The sequence below is a fragment of the Camellia sinensis genome, unplaced genomic scaffold, assembly GCF_055761805.1.
Source record: "Camellia sinensis isolate YWXY unplaced genomic scaffold, ASM5576180v1 Unanchor11, whole genome shotgun sequence".
NCBI classification, from domain to species: domain Eukaryota; kingdom Viridiplantae; phylum Streptophyta; class Magnoliopsida; order Ericales; family Theaceae; genus Camellia; species Camellia sinensis.
The window spans coordinates 7,244,931-7,264,097 of record NW_028128989.1 but is presented as its reverse complement, the minus strand read 5'-3'; the positions used below and the strand labels follow the sequence as shown (position 1 = coordinate 7,264,097).

At 33.3% G+C, this 19,167-nt stretch overlaps 1 protein-coding gene and 1 pseudogene across 5 annotated transcripts; both read left to right on the top strand.

The window, feature by feature from the left end:
• The first annotated feature begins 562 nt into the window (after nt 1-562).
• LOC145814506 (chlorophyllase-2-like) lies at nt 563-2,913 on the top strand (annotated as a pseudogene). The gene is made up of 2 exons (XR_014357847.1): nt 563-907; nt 2,135-2,913. The product of XR_014357847.1 is annotated as a chlorophyllase-2-like (transcript).
• A 3,198-nt stretch (nt 2,914-6,111) lies between these two features.
• LOC114257012 (uncharacterized) lies at nt 6,112-14,647 on the top strand. Of its 4 annotated transcripts, none has more exons than XM_028196721.2 (6): nt 6,112-6,298; nt 8,333-8,374; nt 13,380-13,475; nt 13,635-13,752; nt 13,845-13,997; nt 14,277-14,647. In XM_028196721.2, exons 3-6 carry the CDS (start codon nt 13,468-13,470, stop codon nt 14,496-14,498), a joined length of 501 nt encoding a protein of 166 aa, XP_028052522.1. In that variant the 5' UTR covers nt 6,112-6,298; nt 8,333-8,374; nt 13,380-13,467; the 3' UTR covers nt 14,499-14,647. The 4 variants fall into 4 exon arrangements, with proteins under 4 accessions (XP_028052522.1, XP_028052521.1, XP_028052523.1 ...); XM_028196722.2 differs by lacking the exon at nt 8,333-8,374 and adding an exon at nt 7,710-7,855 and having other exon boundaries at nt 6,149-6,298; XM_028196720.2 differs by lacking the exon at nt 8,333-8,374.
• Nucleotides 14,648-19,167: the final 4,520 nt, after the last annotated feature.

Here is a 19,167-nt window from a genome sequence, read left to right as displayed (position 1 = left end):
TGACCGAAATAAGCTTGGCTATGCAGAGCCACTGAGTAAACCGAACTCATCCTTAGTTCGGTTCTTGTTTTTTCCCTTTCTTATCTCAGCTTTCCATGTAGAACCCATGGTATGGTCTTAGACCGAACCAACGACTTCGGCCGGTCTAGCCCCAATACCGGTATAACTCCAAAGATACTTCGGACCGAAGTATCTTTTACAGTCACTGTGCCGAAGTAACTTTGTCTCTCTTAGGCCGGAGTAGCCTTGCCTCTCCTGGGCCGGAGTAACATTGCGGCCTTTCCTGGGCCGGAGTAACATTGCGGCCTTTCCACCAAGTCTTTGGCACTTTGGGCCACAAAGCCCATCTCATTGCTCGGCCCAATTTTTACCAAAAATTACCCTCTCAATTACAATAATATTTACGTATCAATAGTGACGAATGTTTCTTAATTTCCTACTAGTAAAGACAGACAGGACAACATTGCTTACCCAACAAGGTGAGTGTGGGTGGGCCTATACTATAGAGGCTACGCAACTAAAACTTATCCCAAGGCAAAGAAAAACAGAGCATACAAAAGATAGAAAAAGTTCTCAAAGATTGTTGCCAAAGTCATGTCTCCGTCCTCATCTTCACTCTCTTCCACTCCTACTCCTACTACTACCACTCCCATTACTACAAATGTCTTTGATGTTGGAAAGTACACAACTCTTCTTCTAAGTGCTGAACCAAACACTTGCACCACCAAGTCTTCACTGTCTCTTCCCCCTCCAAAGCCACTTTTGATTGCCATACCAGATGTAGCTGGTGAATTCCCTCTTCTGCTCTTGCTTGCTTCATGGCTATGGCTATCTTCTCTACAACTCTTTCTACTCTCAACTCATCCGACATATCGCTTCCCACGGATTCATTGTTGTTGCTCCTCAGGTTAGTTCTTTTCTCTCTTTGACACAATCTAAATTCTCTTTTTTTGATTGATTTATGAATGGACTATAAAGTTTTTCTGTGATATGTTACAAAGAAATTCATATTCCTTGTTTCCAACCTCTCAATTCTATGATAATTCTTTAACCCAATTACGTCAATTTTGTCATGGCAATGCACAGAGGCCTAAGGCTATGATTTTATAGTATGTTTTTGGCTTTCAAGTTTATTGTTTTTCATGTCCCACACAGCTCATGATAAACCAAACCAAACCAAACGAAGCCTTAAGTCCCATCAAATGGGGTCGGCTACATGAATCCTTCTTCTCCACGCGGCCCTATCAAAGGCCATTTCATTGGTCAAATTAAGTAGATTCATATCTCTATTTATAACGCTAGTCAACGTTAATCTAGGCCTACCTCGTCCCCTAACACTTCCATCTACCGTTACAGCATCGCATCTCTTCACTACTGCCTCTGTTGGTCTCCATTGAATATGACCAAACCATCTCAAACGATTCTCTCTCAACTTATCTTCTATCGGTGCTACTCCTACCCATTCCCGAATACACTCATTCCTAATCCTGTCCTGTCTAGTCTTACCACACATCCACCTTAGCATCCTCATCTCAGCCACACTCATCGTATCTACATGTTGTTTCTTAGTTGCCCAACACTCCGTCCCATACAACATAGAAGAGAAAATGTGAATTTCATACGGTTTTTCAAGGCACTTTTTAAATTTTTTTTTTCTTTTACAATTGATAGAAGAGAATTAGGATAAAATTTTGTGTTTCAACTATAAAATTTTGTTACTGCATTTTCTTGTTTTCTTTCACGGTAAATTTTTTTTTTCTACTCCACAATGTAAAACAACCTACTTAGCAGATATTTATCTATTCTGCTGGCTGCATCCTGTTCCACTCACTTTGCAGGTTTAATTTTGTAAAATACATTTAGGGACTGAACTATTGAGTTTACTTATTTGCTGATTTGTGTTTACATTATTATGTTGAATTGTGTTTTTCGTTTCTATTATCCCACTCCAAAATATTTACTTCTTTCAATTTTCAATTAAGAAAAAAATAATCATATATAGTTCTAGACTTCTAGTAAGAATTCCCCTGACAAAGATCCTGACTCTGCCCTGGTTTCAAATTTTAGTCCATCAAATTTGTGCAAAATCAGCTAAACATTTGTCATAACAATTTCTTTTTGTGCACTGCAACAGTTATATACAGTGGCTGGACCAGACTCAACCGATGAAATCAAGTCCGCGGTTGCAATAACATACTGGCTACCATCAGGACTCCACAAGGTGCTTCCAACCCATGTTCAACCAAACCTAACCAAAATCAGACTGTCAGGCCATAGTTGTGGAGGCAAGGCTGCTTTCGCTCTAGCTCTTGGCAAAGTAACAACTCCATCCTTAAAATTTTCAGCCCTAATAGGCATAGACCCTGTTGATGGCATGGACAAAGGGATACACCCCCACCAGTCCTCACTTACATACCTCATTCCTTTGATCTCGACATGGCGGTTTTAGAGATTGGCTCAGGTTTAGGTGAAGTGAAAAAGAACCCTTTGTTCCCTCCTTGTGCTCCTAAGGGAATCAACCATGAAGATTTTTACAAGGAATGTTGTGAACTGGCTTGTTATTTTGTTGCTAAGGACTATGGTCATGTTGACATGTTAGATGATGAGACAAAGGGGATAAGAGGGAAGACAAGTTATTATTTGTGTAAAAAGGCAAGTCTAGAGAGCCCATGAGGAGGTTTGTTGGAGGGGTTATGGTTGCTTTCATGAAAGCTTATTTAGAAGGTGATTCAAGCTGCTTGGTGGGTATTAGATTTGGGCATGAAGTGGCACCTGTGGAGTTTCAAAAATTTGATTTTCTTTAGTGAAATTATATAGCACTTTGACAGTAAGCAGAGAAAAATTGTTATACTCGGAGCTTGGAGATGGAGATCTTGCTAGTTTGTCGATGAAACTTGATGGGAAGAAGTTGGGCTGCAGAGGACTATATCACACTCATTTTCTCTGCTTTTTGTTATACTTGTAGCTTTCAAGGGTTAAATATGGTTTTGAAAGTATGCATGTTATTTTGATCCTCTATGTTTTGATTGTATTAGTCCCAAACTTATTCAAAATAAAACTTCACTGGTGAATAGAAATAGAACTGAGCACAAACTTTGGAGAACAATAGCTTTCAATGGTGAATAGAATTTGTGATTACTTTATAATGTGTATGGTGAATTTACACTACCAAGCATTAAATTCTCATGTATTATGTATTTGGGGATTCAAATGTCTCAAAATGCTAGTGCAATACGTTCACGTGGTGTTCTTAGACTAATAAGAGCAGTAGTCACAAGATGAGTGGAGCTGACTTAAGTCATCTTAATCGGTTCAGTGAAAGACAATGTCAGTTCAATTCATTTCCTCTTATACATTCTCATTGAATAGACTAATAAGAGCAGTAGTCACAAGATGGGTGGAGCCGACTAACTCATCTTAATCGGTTGAGTGGAAGATAAGGTCAATACCATTCATTTCCTCTTATACATTCTCATTGAATAGGAACACCACGTGCACATGCTACGATGATAATTTTGAACTATTGAATAATTTGATTTTTGAGGGGCATTTGTTCTGTTTTCCAGTTTCTAGTTGTTGCAAAATTGGATTGATGATCAAAGAAGCTTTGTTATCTCTTGTGAATTGGTTTAGAATATTCAAGAGGGGAAGAAAAAAAAATTTGTCGCTATTAGTCTGTCAAGATATTTGAAAATTAATTATCACACCTCTTTTGTCTGAAAGCCGAGCAAAAAATTTAATTTAATCTCAAAGTGTGACAAAATAAAACCAATAAATAAAATCTATAAAACTCATCCTAATTATAAGATTATATATATAAATGAGTTTAATATTTTTTTTAAAAATGGCACAATGTAAAAAGAAAACAAACTAGTAAGTATTATTCAAATATAAAAAAAATCTCATTTGAGATTTTACTTTGAGTACCCAAGAGTATTAGGCTGGCATTGTCCTAAATTTGTAAGCTTTTTATCTGTTATTAGATTAGTCTAAAATAGTAAACAAAATCCTATTAAAAGTGAAATTAATTCTTTGGTTTTATTGATTTTTTGAAAATTGAGTTTTTTTGCACAAATATTTTACTTTTTAAATGCATCTAGAAAGTAAAAAATTTACTTAGAATATTAAAAAATCCACTAAAAAAATAATAAAATTTAATAAATACACAAGAATGCAAAAATGTATTCAATTTTTAGTGTTTTTTTTTTTTTTTTTTTTTTTTTTTGTATTTGATGAATTTTGTAAAGATTTTGTTCATAAATATTATCATTTTTAACTGTATCTAGGTGTATCCAAAAAATAAAAATAAAACATCTTAAAATATTAAATTTTTTGACTAAAAAAAATATATGAAAAATAAAAAATTTAATTTTTTGAAAAATAAATTTAATTTTCTAAAACCAAACGAGATGAATATTTGAAAATGTGTTCCTGAATCTCATCAAGGAGGGTCTAGAATCAGATCTTACTTCCCCTTAAATTGTTGTTATAAATTTTCATTAAAAATTTGAAGAGTATTATAATTTTTTGAAATCCAGGGGCTGAGTGTAATGTAGCATAAATTAAATTCATCTTGAAAGCTAGGCTAGACATTAATAGCGAGTGCGTGTTGTAGAGCTACTGAAAGATATACCACTGCCGCCGCGGGTACCACCGTCTGCTACGGTTGCTTCTGCCACCATTTACTATAAAAATTTATATTTTTAGCGATTAAATTTGATGATTAAAAAGAATTTAGCCACAAAAAATATCACTTTTGGCAACTATAAAATGTATTAGTCGGTGTTGATTTAGTGTATAGCTACTAAATTTTTTTAGTCGCGATATATTAGTTATTGGCGACTAAAATTTTTTTTATTCACCGAAAGTGACATTTTTGGCGACTAAAAATTGTATTTGTCGCCATTAGTCTATATTTTGGGCTGCAATTTTTTTTTAGTCATCGTGTAATAGTTTTTGCCGACAAAAGAAAATTTAGACCTTGTTTGGTTTAACTCTCAAAACACAATTTTTTAAAAAAAAATTCCAAAATTTTGTTTGATTGGAAATTTTTTTCAAAATCACTTTTCTCTTATACACATCAATCAATCATTTTTTTTCTCTCCTCTCTCTTTCTCAACCATTTTTTCTCTCACACACATCTACTTAATTATAACAAAATATCAAATCATCCCAAACCCCTATTTTCCAAAACTATTTCAAAAATATACAACTAAACAAATCAAAAAAATTTCTAAACTCTTTCTCCAAGATTTTTTTTGAAAACTTATCTTCCAAAACCAAACGAAACACACCTTTAGTTGCCAAATAACGGTGATATTTGTTATGATTACTCTTTGGCAACCAAACAATTTTGCAAGAAAATGTTGGCATTGTTTGGTTTGTTTTTAAGAAAGAAATTTTGGAGAAAAATTTTCTAAAATTTTGTTTGGTTTAGTGATTTTAGAAAAAAAAAAAATTCTAAAATCACTTTATATCTCTTACACATCAATCAATCATTTTTCTCTCACACACGTCTACTCAACTACAACAAATTATTAATAGGTCCTAACAGTTGAACTTAATTCCCATCAAGTTCTATTGAAAATAAGCCTTGGTAAAATTGTCGCTAAAAATAATTTTTTTGTGACAATTTTTTATATTTGTCGCTAAAAATTGACAATTAGTGATTTTTTTGTCATGATTTTTATAAATTGTCGCTAAAACTTACAATTTGTGACATTTTTTATGACAAATTTTTTTCATACAACCTATTAGACAATAAATCCGCTTATTAGGACCTATATGTAAGTATCCCAAATATCAAATCATTCCAAATTCTTACACTTCAAAACTATTTTCAAAATATACAACCAAACAAATCTAAAAAAAAAATTAAACTCTTTCTCAATAATTGTTTTTAAAAATTTATTTCTCAAAACCAAACTAAACACACCCGTTCAGTTTTGGTGACTAAAAAAAATATTAATCATCGTATATTCATTTTTTTCGACCAAAAAAAATTAGTTGCCAAATTAATACTTTTGGTGACTAATATTTTAGTCGCCGTTGATTGAGATTTGGCTACCGACAAAAAATAAATTTAGTCGCTAAAGGTGAATTTTTTTTTTTGGAGGGATTAGAGGGAAATTATTTAACATTGGCGCCCGCCCCTGTTCTCCGTCTAGACCAAAAAATTTGTTCGCAGCTCTCACACAACAAAAATTCTCCTTCACCACACCAAACCTCACCCCACTTCACCAGACCATAGACCACCGCCACCGCCTCAGATCGCCATCGCCACCGCCGCAGATCACAGGTTCTCTCTCTCTCTCTCTCTCTCTCTCTCTCTCTCTCTCTCCTTCCTCTATTTCCCCCTTTCTGATTGTTGCTCTAGGGTTTTATATTCTTGATTCAGTTTAATTTCGTATTGATTTCTGAAATGGGTTTGGTTGTTGTGGTTTGATTTCTAAAGTTCTATGGGTTTGATGTCCTAAATATGGGCTTGATTTTAGTGGTTTGATACATTTCCCCCACTTTTTCCTTTCTCTTTCATTAGTTTATTGAAAAGATGTAGCCACACATAACAAGTCAAAATGAGTATTGCGTATGAGTTTGTTGCTAATATATATACTTTGAAAGTGTAACTAATTTAGTTTTTAAAGTGCTCCATGTTTAAGAGGGTTGGAAACCTATGCATTTGTAAAATGAGAATCACAAACGGGGAACTCTTTGTAAATGAGGAGAAACAGGAAAATGGGTTGTCATGTATAGCAAATGATAAGAATTTTGGGTTACTAACCATTTGGACAATCCTCTCCCTGACCCTCTCACTTAACCAATAGGCATTTTTAACAGTGAACTGTATGTCCACCTTGCTGTTCCACTGTAATATATGGAACAATAAACAAACATAGTCTTCAATAAATACCGGCACAAATGAACCAGAAAGCATAATTTGCTATTAAAGGAACCAGAAAGCATGTTGTAGATACAAAAGACACTAAGGAATGACAAGCAAGCAAGCAATGCTCTTAAAGAGGGAGAGGGCAAAGGAAAATGTCAAATAAATTTATTCACCAAACACTAGGATGACCAAACACTTGTCTCCAAACACTTGTCTTCAAAGCTCTTCCTGGGTCATTGATGTCCCAGACTGGGTGGCTTCGTCTCGTAAATTGATCATCTCAGCCTGCAATTGTAGGAAAAAAAACCACAATAAGGGATATATATGAAGTCATTGTTTTCTAGATTAACATATCAGGTCATTGTTGGAACATTAATATATGAAGTCATTGTTTTCTATGACAACTTTTTTTTATCCTATTGCTAAGATGATTATTGCTCTTGTTATTCTACTTCTATGCCTTGTGATTTCACTTACTGATAAATTAGTAATCTTATCTTCACTAATGGATTTACACAGCTTGCGTTGTGCTTACTGTCATTAAATTTGTCCATTTCTCCTGTGCTTCATAAGTTTTTGGTGACAAGACTGGCACTGTTGGTCTTTTGAGTAGGCATGCTTTTCTTTTGTTTTTATTTCTTCTTTGTATTTAATTCAATGGTAGGAATGTGGATACCATTTTTCACTGTTGGTGGTAGTGTCACATGATTGGTTTCAATTCTCTTACAGAGCTTGAACAATCCCTTCATTACCCATCTCTGCTTGCAAATAGCACAGAAAGTATAAAATAAAATCTCTCATTGGAATTTTTTGTTGTTTGTAGCTGTGTTTATTCAGTTTAAAATGATCTCTGGACTCATATATGAATGCTTGGGCATGCCAAGTGGAGAGAACCACCTGGTTCTTTGCTTGCCTCAATGAAGAGCACTTAAAATGTGTTAGAATGTAAAGGGGACAAAGACAAATGTTGTAAGTAGCAGAAAATCAAATTACATTCAAAATGATCAAGAATGCATTCAAAATCGAAATGCAGTCTAAAATATGCAGAGACATTAATTCTTTCTCATAACACTATACAATCCTCCCCTTGAATGAATTTAATCCATTAGATGTTTAGAGTTGTGATTATAGGTTTTAACCTTTGTCATTCCAATCTTATTTTTGGGCATGCATGTTATGAGTTTGAGAGCAAAGGTGCTTAACTAGTACCAATTTTTGTGTATGAAAACTGGGCACAAATGCATATGGTTCATAAGTTTGTCTCAGATGCATATGTAAGCTTTTTTTTGTCTCAGATGCATATTGTCTTGATTTTTTACGCTTCTCATATGGTTCTTGTCTGTATAATATGTTTTTGGTGTGATCTCTGTTATACAGTAATTGGGTGTATTTTTTTTTAAACTCTTCAAAATTGTGCTATGTTTTCTCTTCTATTGGTGTGATTAGGTGATTCTTTTGGCTTTGGAAAGTCTGGCGTGTTCTGTTGTGGTAACAAACGCCTTCTCTTCCTTTCTTATGCTTCTTACATGTTGCTTGTCTTCATTTTTTGTTTTTTAAAGAATCTTTAGGTATATATATTTATCCTCTCTCTTAAAAAAAAAAAAAAAAGTGTTTTGTTTTCCTTTTTTTCGTTGTCCTTGGTATATTTATTTGACTGTTTTTGAGTTTACTAGACAAATCTAATTAATTTGTCCTTTTAATGTATGCCTTTGACCATAGTCACAATAAGCAATTTGTTAATAATACTCATCTCTATTTGTTCTATAATCTGTGTATGATATTCTCTCTCTCTCTCTTTTTTTTTTTCCTTTTTTTTTTTTTTTAGGTATAGTTATAGTTTTATAGATTTTCTAAATTTGTTGACTTTGAGTTTGTGTTCCTTGTTATTGATTTTTTGTTTGATTACTCATGGTTTGGGTTCATAATGGCCATTCACCCAAAAAAAAGGTTCTTAATGGCCTGGTTTTTAAGTGTAGGGATTTCAAATGTAACCATGTTCCTTCTGTAAATTTTGCTTGCTTATTTCCTCTTCTATGTTTAAGGTTTATCTCTTTCTTTCTTTCTTTCTTTCTTTTCATGCAAGTCTTGTATTTGGTAAGTCTTGTGATAAAAAATAAAAAAATTAAAAAAAAAAAAAGAGAAGGGGGGAGAAAATAAAATGCTTTCAATACAGTAGAAGTTGTGAAAAGTACAAAATAGGAATAGGAGCAGTAATAGACCCATCTTTCCTGTTGATTGTTTTCCTTTTCTTTCTATTTCTCTTTCTCATAGTTTTGCTTTGTTTTCTTGTTATATCAAAGGCAAGAAATTCTTTCTCTTACTGATGTTCAGGCTTTAATGCATCATTCAAGTAAGTTGCTAGCAGAACCTCACTTAGCTTTGAGTCAAGTTCATTAAGTTTTGACTTCATATCCTCAATATCTATCACTAACTGCAGCTCCTCCACAATAATATAAACTACAAATAGATAAGGGCAACAAACAGTCAGAAACTATGGTGTACAACTTTGTAAAAAAATGTCTTAATTAGCACATGTAGGTTGGGAGTTGGAGTGAAAAACGCCTTAAACTTAGTCGAGAAAGGCTGTTCGGGAGGCAAAAATGCAAACAGCCCCCGGACCACTCTATAGATGTCACAGGTAGCTTCCTCGTGACAAATAAGACTTGTGGGGACAGACGGGATATAATTAGCACAAGTAGGTTGGGAGTTGGAGTAAAAAACGCCTTAAACTTAGTTAGAAAAGGCCGTTCAAGGGAAAAAAATATAAAACAGCTCCCGAACCACTCTATGGATGTCACGGGTAGCTTACTCGTGACGAATAGGATATGTGGGGACAGCTGAGATGTAATTAGCACACGTAGGTTGGGAGTTAGAGTAAAAAACACCTTAAACTTAGTCGGAAAAGGCCGTTTGGGGGGGCAAAAATATAACCACTCTATGGATATCACAGGTGGCTTCCTCATGACAAATAGGACTTGTGGGGACAGCTGGGATGTAATTAGCTCACATAGGTTGGGAGTTTGAGTGAAAAACACCTTAAACTTAGTCGAAAAAGGCCGTTCGAGGGGCGAAAATGCAAAATAACTCCCGAACCACTCTATGGATGTCACGGGTGCTTCTTCTTAGCTTATTTGTTAAGTGAGGCACACCCATACACACAATGAACTACAACAATTTTCAAACTTCCTCTCAAATAAAAGTGACAATGCCATGCATGTCCCTATTTCAACATAAGGCAACAACCTTTGCCAAACATATTCTTTGTCTTTTTTTTTTTTTGTTTGTTTTTGGGACACTATGTTATGTGCAAGATTATTTTGTAGGAAATGCTTCTTTTATGCTAAAGCTTCTACAATGCTGTAGAAGTCTGCCGTTTAAATAACCATAAGTGAAAGATAATGTCGTGAGGCAGACAATTCATTCACCATTCAACTTGTGGGTTTTGAAAAACCATGAAAGTAAAATAAAAATTGACTTCCAGTTCATAATACACAGGTGTGTTCAGAAACAGATTATACGTACATGATCTTTTTATGTACTTTTGTTAGGAAAAATGCCTATGAGTGTTGGAGTTTCTCTAACCCATTGATTGGGTGTCTTCAAAAATAAAAATACTGATAACTGCATAACACATATATATATATTCACGTACAATGAAATTGGAGAGAGAGAGAAAAATTAGATAGAGAAAGAAGCAGAGAGATAATTGTAAATTTTTATTGAATTCACTAGGTTAAACAAAGGAGAATTTCCCAGCAACTCTCTCCCTAGCACAAAAATCCAATAAGTAACAAGCAGATAAACCTGTCTCCCTAAAAAATGTAATAATAATAGAGGCTAATCAATAAGGAAAATTGCATGCCATGAAAAAGTTGAAGAAAAGACAAATACACCAAAACTGTGAAATTATCTTCGAATGCTATATGGAACTAATGGATGTAATTTTTGTTTTCTAGATGGCTTTTGGCATGGACATGTGGATCTTTCATTTTTGTGTACGGATGACAATTTACACTTTTGAATAATCCTGTTTTTTTGTCCTCCTCTGCTTTTTGTGTGAATTTGGATGAATTGTACATATAACTTTTGGCGGGATACAGAATACTTTTGACATCGAACAAATATTTATTGCCGTGGTATATAGATTATCTTTTGTTGTGATACAGATTATTATAGTAATTTGTACCATGCTAAATGGTCATTTCACCTAGTAGTAAATATGATAGGCAACTAAAATTTTAGTAGCTAAACAAAAAAATTAGACTTTAGGCGACTAAACATTTAGTAGCTAAAAAAGTAAGATGAACAAAAAACAGAAAATTTGCGACTAAAACTTTGGTCACTCTACATAATTCAACTTTTGGCGACAAAAATTTGGTAGCTGAAAATGTGATGTTAAATTTAATTGTAAGCTTTTGGCGACTAAAAAATTAGTCGCCAATTTAGCCTTTCAGCAACTAAAGATTTTGTTTGTTGCCAATACCTTTACTTTTGGCGACTAAAACATTAGTCGCCAATTTAGTACTTTCGGCGACTAAATATTTTTTAGTTGCCAATACCTTCCCCGACAATCATCCGGTGACAAAGCCGGCGACCAAAAAGTTTAGTCGGGAAAATGTTTCGGTGACTAAATAAAATTTGACTTTTTGTGACTAAAAATTTAGTTTCCAAAAGTACAATTTGTTGTAGTGATTAACAGTATGCCCCACCCCTCTTCTTCTCCTTGTATTCTTTTCCATATATATATATACATATGTGTGTGTTTGGAATGGTTGTTTTCCATATACCTCTTTTCCAAATCCCTCAACCAAACACAGATTATTAGGAGAGCCTTGAATCCATTAGGGCTTCCATGAACTCCTTTTTATGTTTGTTTCTGTTTCATTTTTTATTGAAATTTCAACAACATTCAATGCTGATTCTCAAGTTTCGAGCAAAAACCCCCAAAATTTGCCTTTTCCCATTGTGTTGGTGGGTGCGAATATGAGAGAGAGAGAGGGAGTAAAAGAAGGTAAAATAGTCAAGAAAATCAATTTCATTTCCTTTATATTAGAATTAGCCATTCAATCTTGTGAACTTAAAAAATAAAGAAAAATGAAGTCAATGAACTTTTATTTTATTTTTATTCTATTTTTTTTTTGGGGAGGGGGGGGGGGGGAAGGGGTTTAGGTGAGCAAATGAGAAAAAAATTAATTGAAATTTAGTTTAAAAAAACTACTTTTTCTGTTCAATTATGCAAAATAAGTATAAGCAATTTCATTTCATTTGTCTTTTCTTCTACTTGACAATCCAAGATTCAAACATAGCCTCTATGGAGCACGGACACGGACACGGAATACTGCAATTTCTAAAAAATGGGGACACAGACGCGGCAGGGGACACGGCAAATTTTTTAATTTTTTTATAAATATTTTTATTTTAATACATATTAATTATTTTATTTATTTATTATATTTTTTAAATAATGTGTTCCAATTAATTTTTTTATTTTTATTTTACCTACATGTGTTTTTTTATTTATTTTATTAATATGTATAAATATATGTTATCTTATAATATGGATTATATATTATCTTATAAGTATATTATATGTTAGATAATAACTATTAATATATATAGTATATTATCTTTTGAGGTGGTCAACGAAACATTTCAGTTTGAGAAAGAGGGGCAGACGAAAGGGGGAAAGAAGAGAGGCAGACGAAAGGGTTAAAAGAAGACGAGAGAGAGAGAGAGAGAGAGAGAGAGAGAGAGAGAGAGAGAGAGAGAGAGAGAGAGAGAGAGAGAGAGAGAGAGAGAGAGGCGAGACGAAGTGAGCCAGACAAGGGAGAAGAGAGAGAGACGAGAGGCGAGCCAGAGAAGAGAGAGAATAGAGACGTACCAGGTCAAGAAGTGATGGAAGATCAACTGGAGACAGAGATCGATGGAGATCGAGATCGATCGATCGAGATGGAGATGAACAGGTTCGCACGCCTCTTCTCTCTTTTCTTCTTTTGATTTTGGATTTAGCTCTTCTTCTCCTCTTTCTTCGAGTTAGGGTTTTCTGTTTTGTTCCCCTTGCCGTGTCCTCTTGCCATGTGCCGACATGTCCCCGACGTGTCCCGTACCAAAAAAATAAATTAATTAAAGGGACACGCCAAATGGCGTGTCTTGTACGTGTCCCCGGCGTGTCCCCGTGTCCGACACCGCCACGGCTTCCATTTTGGCGTGTCCATGCTTCATAGCATAGCCTTATAGTGTATTGTACAAAGGCCTGTTTATCTGCCTGGAGTTTAATCAAAGCATTCAAAATTTTATTACTTCTAAGTTCCCAAATATTAACAACATTGCAGTCCATATGTAGAATAAATTTCAAGCACAAATATGTAATTCTGAAGTTGTTCAGCTACTTTTATATCTTCAAACCTATATGGAATTAGCATTAAGTATTATTTGACCGAGTGTATTTTCATTGGATTTGCATTCATTTATTATACAAAATTCAAATTTGCAGATATATATCAAATTGGTTCCTTCCGGTGGATATTTGGAGAGTGATATTGTTTCAAAGCTAGTTGGTCTTGATCTTTGTTTCCTTGGTGATGAAGATGTACGTAATTACCCTTTAAATGGATCAACCCCTAGAACCTATTGATTTTTGTTCTGCTAATGTAGTTCTCTTGTAATAATGAGCTGGCTCTCTACAAATTTTTGTTTTCATCTTTCAACTTTTGGGTGACTGTAATTTGTTTGATTGAATGTTTTGCAGAGTAAAAGCCAATGCTGGCACACTTACCAATTTCGAAGTGCTTGATTTTTTACAATCTAGAGGGGCTGCAAAGGATTCTGCACGGATTATTGTTTCTGTTGCACAATCAGAATTCAAAGTTGCATACTTGCGAAAAATCTTATTTTTGCTTCTATTAGGATACAGTATTGGGAAGCTTCATGTGGTTGATTGTTTGTTATTGCATTTTAGGTTTTTGATTATTTGGAGCAGAGCGCTGCTTGCAATCAGACGAGAGAGAGAATTACCGAATTTGTGAAAAAATGTAAAAAGTACAACCTAGCGAAAGCCGAGATTCTCAACATCATCAACATTAGACCTTCTTCTGTGGTTGAAATCGACCCGGTAATTCTTATAGAATGCTGTTACAAATTCTTTTCAGCATCACTGAACATGGTTAAAAAATTATATACTCTCAGTATTTTTCGGTGATTCTTGATGCTTCGCTTTTTGATTTTTTAATGAAGTGTATATGTTCTATTTTATTTTTATAAGTAATTGTGATCAACTGTGAATGAATATCTAGCCATGCTAGTTGATGAATAAGTGGCAAACATGTTTCTGGTGGACAAGCGGGGCTTGTCTGCAAATCTGTTTTTCAGTTGTTTCTCCATTGTTTTGCAGATTATAGAGGAATGTGAATCACGTTTGGGAGACAGTGTTGAAGAATTGGTAGAGTTGGTGGCAGAGGTATTGCCCGCTCCTCCAACACAAACAGAGTCTGACGATGCTGGTTTTGAGGACAAACAAGAAATTCCAGATGGGGCAACAAATGGAAACCAGTTGACACCATATTGCTCGGTTGAACTAGAAACTTGTTACAAAGACCTAGAAGGGATCAGGTGAGTAGCTAGAAACTGATGAAAATGAACTGTTAACATGAATGATGTCGACTTTCCTAGTCAGTATTAAGTGTATGCTTACCTTTGATGATATGCTTGGAAACACAGTTACAAGTAATGCTTTTGAAATCTACATGGGATTGGTTGAACCTAGTTGTTTGCTTCTGTAGGCTTCATGTGCTTTATTTCCATTTTATCTAACCATTATTCACATACAAGTCCGTATCATTATGTGCCTCATGTGCTTTATATGATTTTTGTATCGTTTCTTTTTTCTGCCCCGTTATCTTTGCTCTAGTTCAGATATAACAAGAAGCTTAGAGCCTTTATGGTTTTTTTTTCATTGTTTTTGTTGTAATTTTCTGTGTTTTTTTTTTTTTTTTTGTGTGTGTGTGTCTGTGTGTGAAATCAAATAACGGGACTTGGTAACGTTGTTGTTTTCCTGCCATTTGCATTTTCTTATAATTTTTAATGTTTGAGAATTTAGGGAACAGTTTGTAATACGATCTATTTTGGCAAATTTTCTCAAAATCAGTTTTCAAGAACAATTTTGCCAAACATTTTTTTTTTTGGGGTGGCGAAAACAGAGTTCTCAAAACAAATGCCAAATGTTGGTGATTTATGTATCATAAGGTTGAATAATCACTGCTTGTCTGAGTAATTTTCTCACTGATTGGATGAAATGTAACCTGCCTTATCCTATGGCACAAGAATCGGTAAATTACCCGTAGGTACTAATAGTTGGGCTTAATTTTTATCAAATCTTATTGAAAATAAACAATAATAAAATCTCTGTTAAAAATTATTTTTTGTTATGATTTTTTATACGTCGTTAAAAATTGATAATTAGTGATTTTTTTTTTTGTCACGGTTTTATAAATTGTCGCTAAAATTTATTGGTGAAATTTTTTTGTGATGAATTTTTCAAATGAAAGTTAAAAATTAAGTACTTTTTTTTTTATGATTTTTTTTAAACTATCACTAAATTAGCGACATTTTTTATGATAATTTTTAAATTGTTATATTAGTAACTTTTTTTAGTAATGTTTGATGAAAAACATCATTAATTATCCTAGGACTTATTGGATAATAAATTCACTTATTTATTGGATAATAAGTTCATTTATTAGGATTTACATGTAAGTCTTTTTTAAAAAAAATTAAAAAAAATCCTAAAGATTATTTTATCTTTATTTCACAAAAATAACGAAAGTAGTTTTTATATAATGAAAATTTTTATATAACTTAATAGTTTTTTTTTTTTGGTTAACGAGTAAACTTTTGAAACCTGTCCTTCGTTGACTTCGAAATCAATTACTTAATGTCGGTTAATTAAAGTAAGACGAGAGGTAAACTTTAGGTGTGCGTATTGACTCCACAACATACATATCTTTTCAGTTAGAGAATGCCACAACGTACACATCATTGTAGCTATCAGGATTCGATTTCACACCTAGGCCCTGAACATGGGTCGTCCAACCCTTAGACAATCGTCCTACGACCACTGCATCAAATTCCTAAGAGCTGGCTTTGAGAAGTGTGAAACTTACGACTTCAAGACTTATACCCCAAAATCTTATCAAAGTATGGCAACTCCTTGGATTAACATCATAGATTAATATCATCCAACTAACATAATCACACACCACACAAAACAACACATAATGCAAACTCACTACTAATTTGAATCACTGAATTCTATGATATACTCGTAGGCTTTATAGCTTTGGCTCAGGTGTAGATATATCAATCAACCGCAGGAGATGAGTGTTACTGATGACAGAAGATGCAATGGCTAGCTCCGTTGATCTACGTTTGAGCACCTTAGCTTTTGAAAGGTGTAGCTTTTAGTATATGATGATGGAGTCCAATCTCAAGTCGGGAGGACACTGGCACTGCTTAACAGAAACTAAAGAAGAACCAAACAGAGCATGGTATAGTATTCTCTTACATGGGTGACAGACACCCCCATATCATGTCTTTTAAGAAACGGGGACAGTTCCTAAAAAAAAAAGAAGAAAAAGACAGGCGGGCACGGACGGATTCAAGGAGGGTAAGGCCATGCTTGGAAAGTTGGGTTTAAACTAAAATAGTTAATAAAGATTAAATATATTAAAATAGTTAATAAGATAAAATGTTATATTCAAATTAAAATTATTTTATTTTTTTTCTCACAACTATTAAATCAACTTCAAAAAAAAAAAAAAATCAATTATCATTCCAAATACAACTTTTTTAGTCAAGTTAAAATAATTAAAAAATTAACTAAAATAATTTATTCTCAAACGGGACCTCTTTTCTCTCTCTCTAATTAAGGATTCCTCTCTCTTTGAAATATCTCCCGCTCATTTATTTTAAATTATATAAAAGTTTAAAAATATGTATATCTTAATACATATAATTGAATAATTGATCACGCTTGCTTGAAAGGTAAGAGCATCTTCAACCATTATTGCTATAATGTTATTGCTATTGTTATAATTTGGTAATGAATAGTGTTATTTTGTCAAATTATAGCAATGGTGCTCCAATGGTCATTTGCTATTTTAGCAAATCTCAACCAACTTTCCCTCCAAGTTTGTAGGTGTTGTTTGAATATAGGTTTTTTTGTAATTTTATTTTTTGTTTATTTTTTTGTCTTTTGTGACATTTTGCCAAATTATGACATTTTTTTGGCAAATCTCAACCAATTTTCCCTCAGTCTGTCTTCCTCATCTCTCTGTTTTCACTCTTCATCTACCTCTCTCTGTCTTCACTCTTCCTCTCCCTCTCTCTGTCTTCCTTCCATCTTCTTAAACCAGTGCCTTCTCCTCCTCCATGATCGAAACGTCTCTCTCTCTCTCTCTCTCTCTCTCTCTCTCTCTCTCTACCTATGAAGCTCCGATCTGTCTCCCTCTCAATCTTCACCTCTAATCTGTCTACTCTCTGTCTCTGGTACGATCGCCATCTATATACATACTCCCTCTCAGTCTTCATGTGTTGATTTTTTCTTTATTTTTCTGATTGTTGATGTGGATCTGAGGTGGTCGTGATTTTTGAAACTCAAATCTGGCAATGGATTCAAACCGGATCTTCAAAGAACTCAAATCTGGTATTTTTTTTTCCAAATTTTCTTAATTATTTATTTTGATCAATTTTTGTTCATCCATCAATTTTGATATCTGTCTTCATCAATTTTTTTTGTTCATTCATCAAATCTGGTATCTATATATATATATATATATCTATATGTTTTGATATCTGTCTCCCTCTCAATCTTCATCCATCAATTTTTGTTCATCCGATTATTTTATTGTGATATTGAATTATCTGATTTGCTTTGGTTTATTATGAATGCATACCATCTGATTTGGATTGACTGATTTGGTGATAAATGAATTAAAAAAAATAATAATAAAAAAATTGAGAAATCGAATTTGGGTTTGTCAATTTCATTCTGAAATTTGTTTGATTCTGAAAATTGGGTTTGATTATGAAAAATGGGTTCCCTACTGTTTCAATTTTGTTGTTTTTAACTGAGTTTGGTGCCAAATTGTTGTTGAGTTTTGCTGATCTGGCAAGCTTGGGAGCTGCTATTTCACTTGCCAAATTTGAGAACACATATAGCATCTGCTATCTTTGGCAAGTAAATTAGCAGGCCATTGGAGACCTCTTTTTGGCATTCATGTCATTTTTAAGCTTTGGCAGCTTGAATAGCAGCTCCACTAGAGATGCTCTAAGATCTTAGTTATTACATTGTATTTGCTTAAAATTTTAATTCACATAATAATTTACTTATTTTTAATAATTATTTGTTATTATATTGATAACAAAATTAAAAAAAAAAAAAAAAAGTGAGGTCAAATGGTTGTTTCCTCAAAATATATATATATATATATATTGTCCAAAATGTTGTAAAACAGAAGAAAACAAAGAAAAAAAGGGAAGCAATGTTGGTTATGTTACCTAACTTAACCCAACTTTTAATACTTTCAAGTTTCGTCAATCACCAAATATCGGGCTTGTTTAGTTTGTATTTCAAGATATAGGCTTTTTTTGGTTTAGTTTTGAGAGAGTAATTTTAAAGAAAAAATTTTAAAATTTTGTTTGGTTTAGTGATTTTGGAAAAAAAAATCCAAAATCACTTTTTCCCTTTTACACACCAATCAATCATTTTTTTTCTCTCCTCTCTCCTGCTTAATTATTTTTTCTCTCACATACATCTACTTAACTACAATAAAATATCAAATCATTCAAATCTTCTATACTCTAAAATTATTTTTAAAATATACAACTAAACAAACCAAAAAAATTTCTAAACTCTCTCCTCAAATTTTTTTTGAAAATTTATCTCCCAAAATCAAACTAAGCACACCCATAATTTTTGAGAAAAATTTCTAAAATTTTGTAAACAAAAATGATTGAGGCCTCAAATTTTTTGGCTCAAATTTGCCTCGAATTTGCTTTTTTTTTTTTTTTTTTTTTTTTTTTTTTTTTTTTTGCTGGGTTGATGCTTTGCTTATTATTATTATTATTATTTTTATTTATTTTTTTCTACAATGATTTAGCCCAGAAAAAACAAAAAAAAAAAAAAAAAAAATTGCATTCGAGGCAATTTCGAGGCAAACTTTCGAGGCCTCAATCACGGTTCTTTTGTAAAATCACCTTCTCTCTACTACACATTAATCAATAAC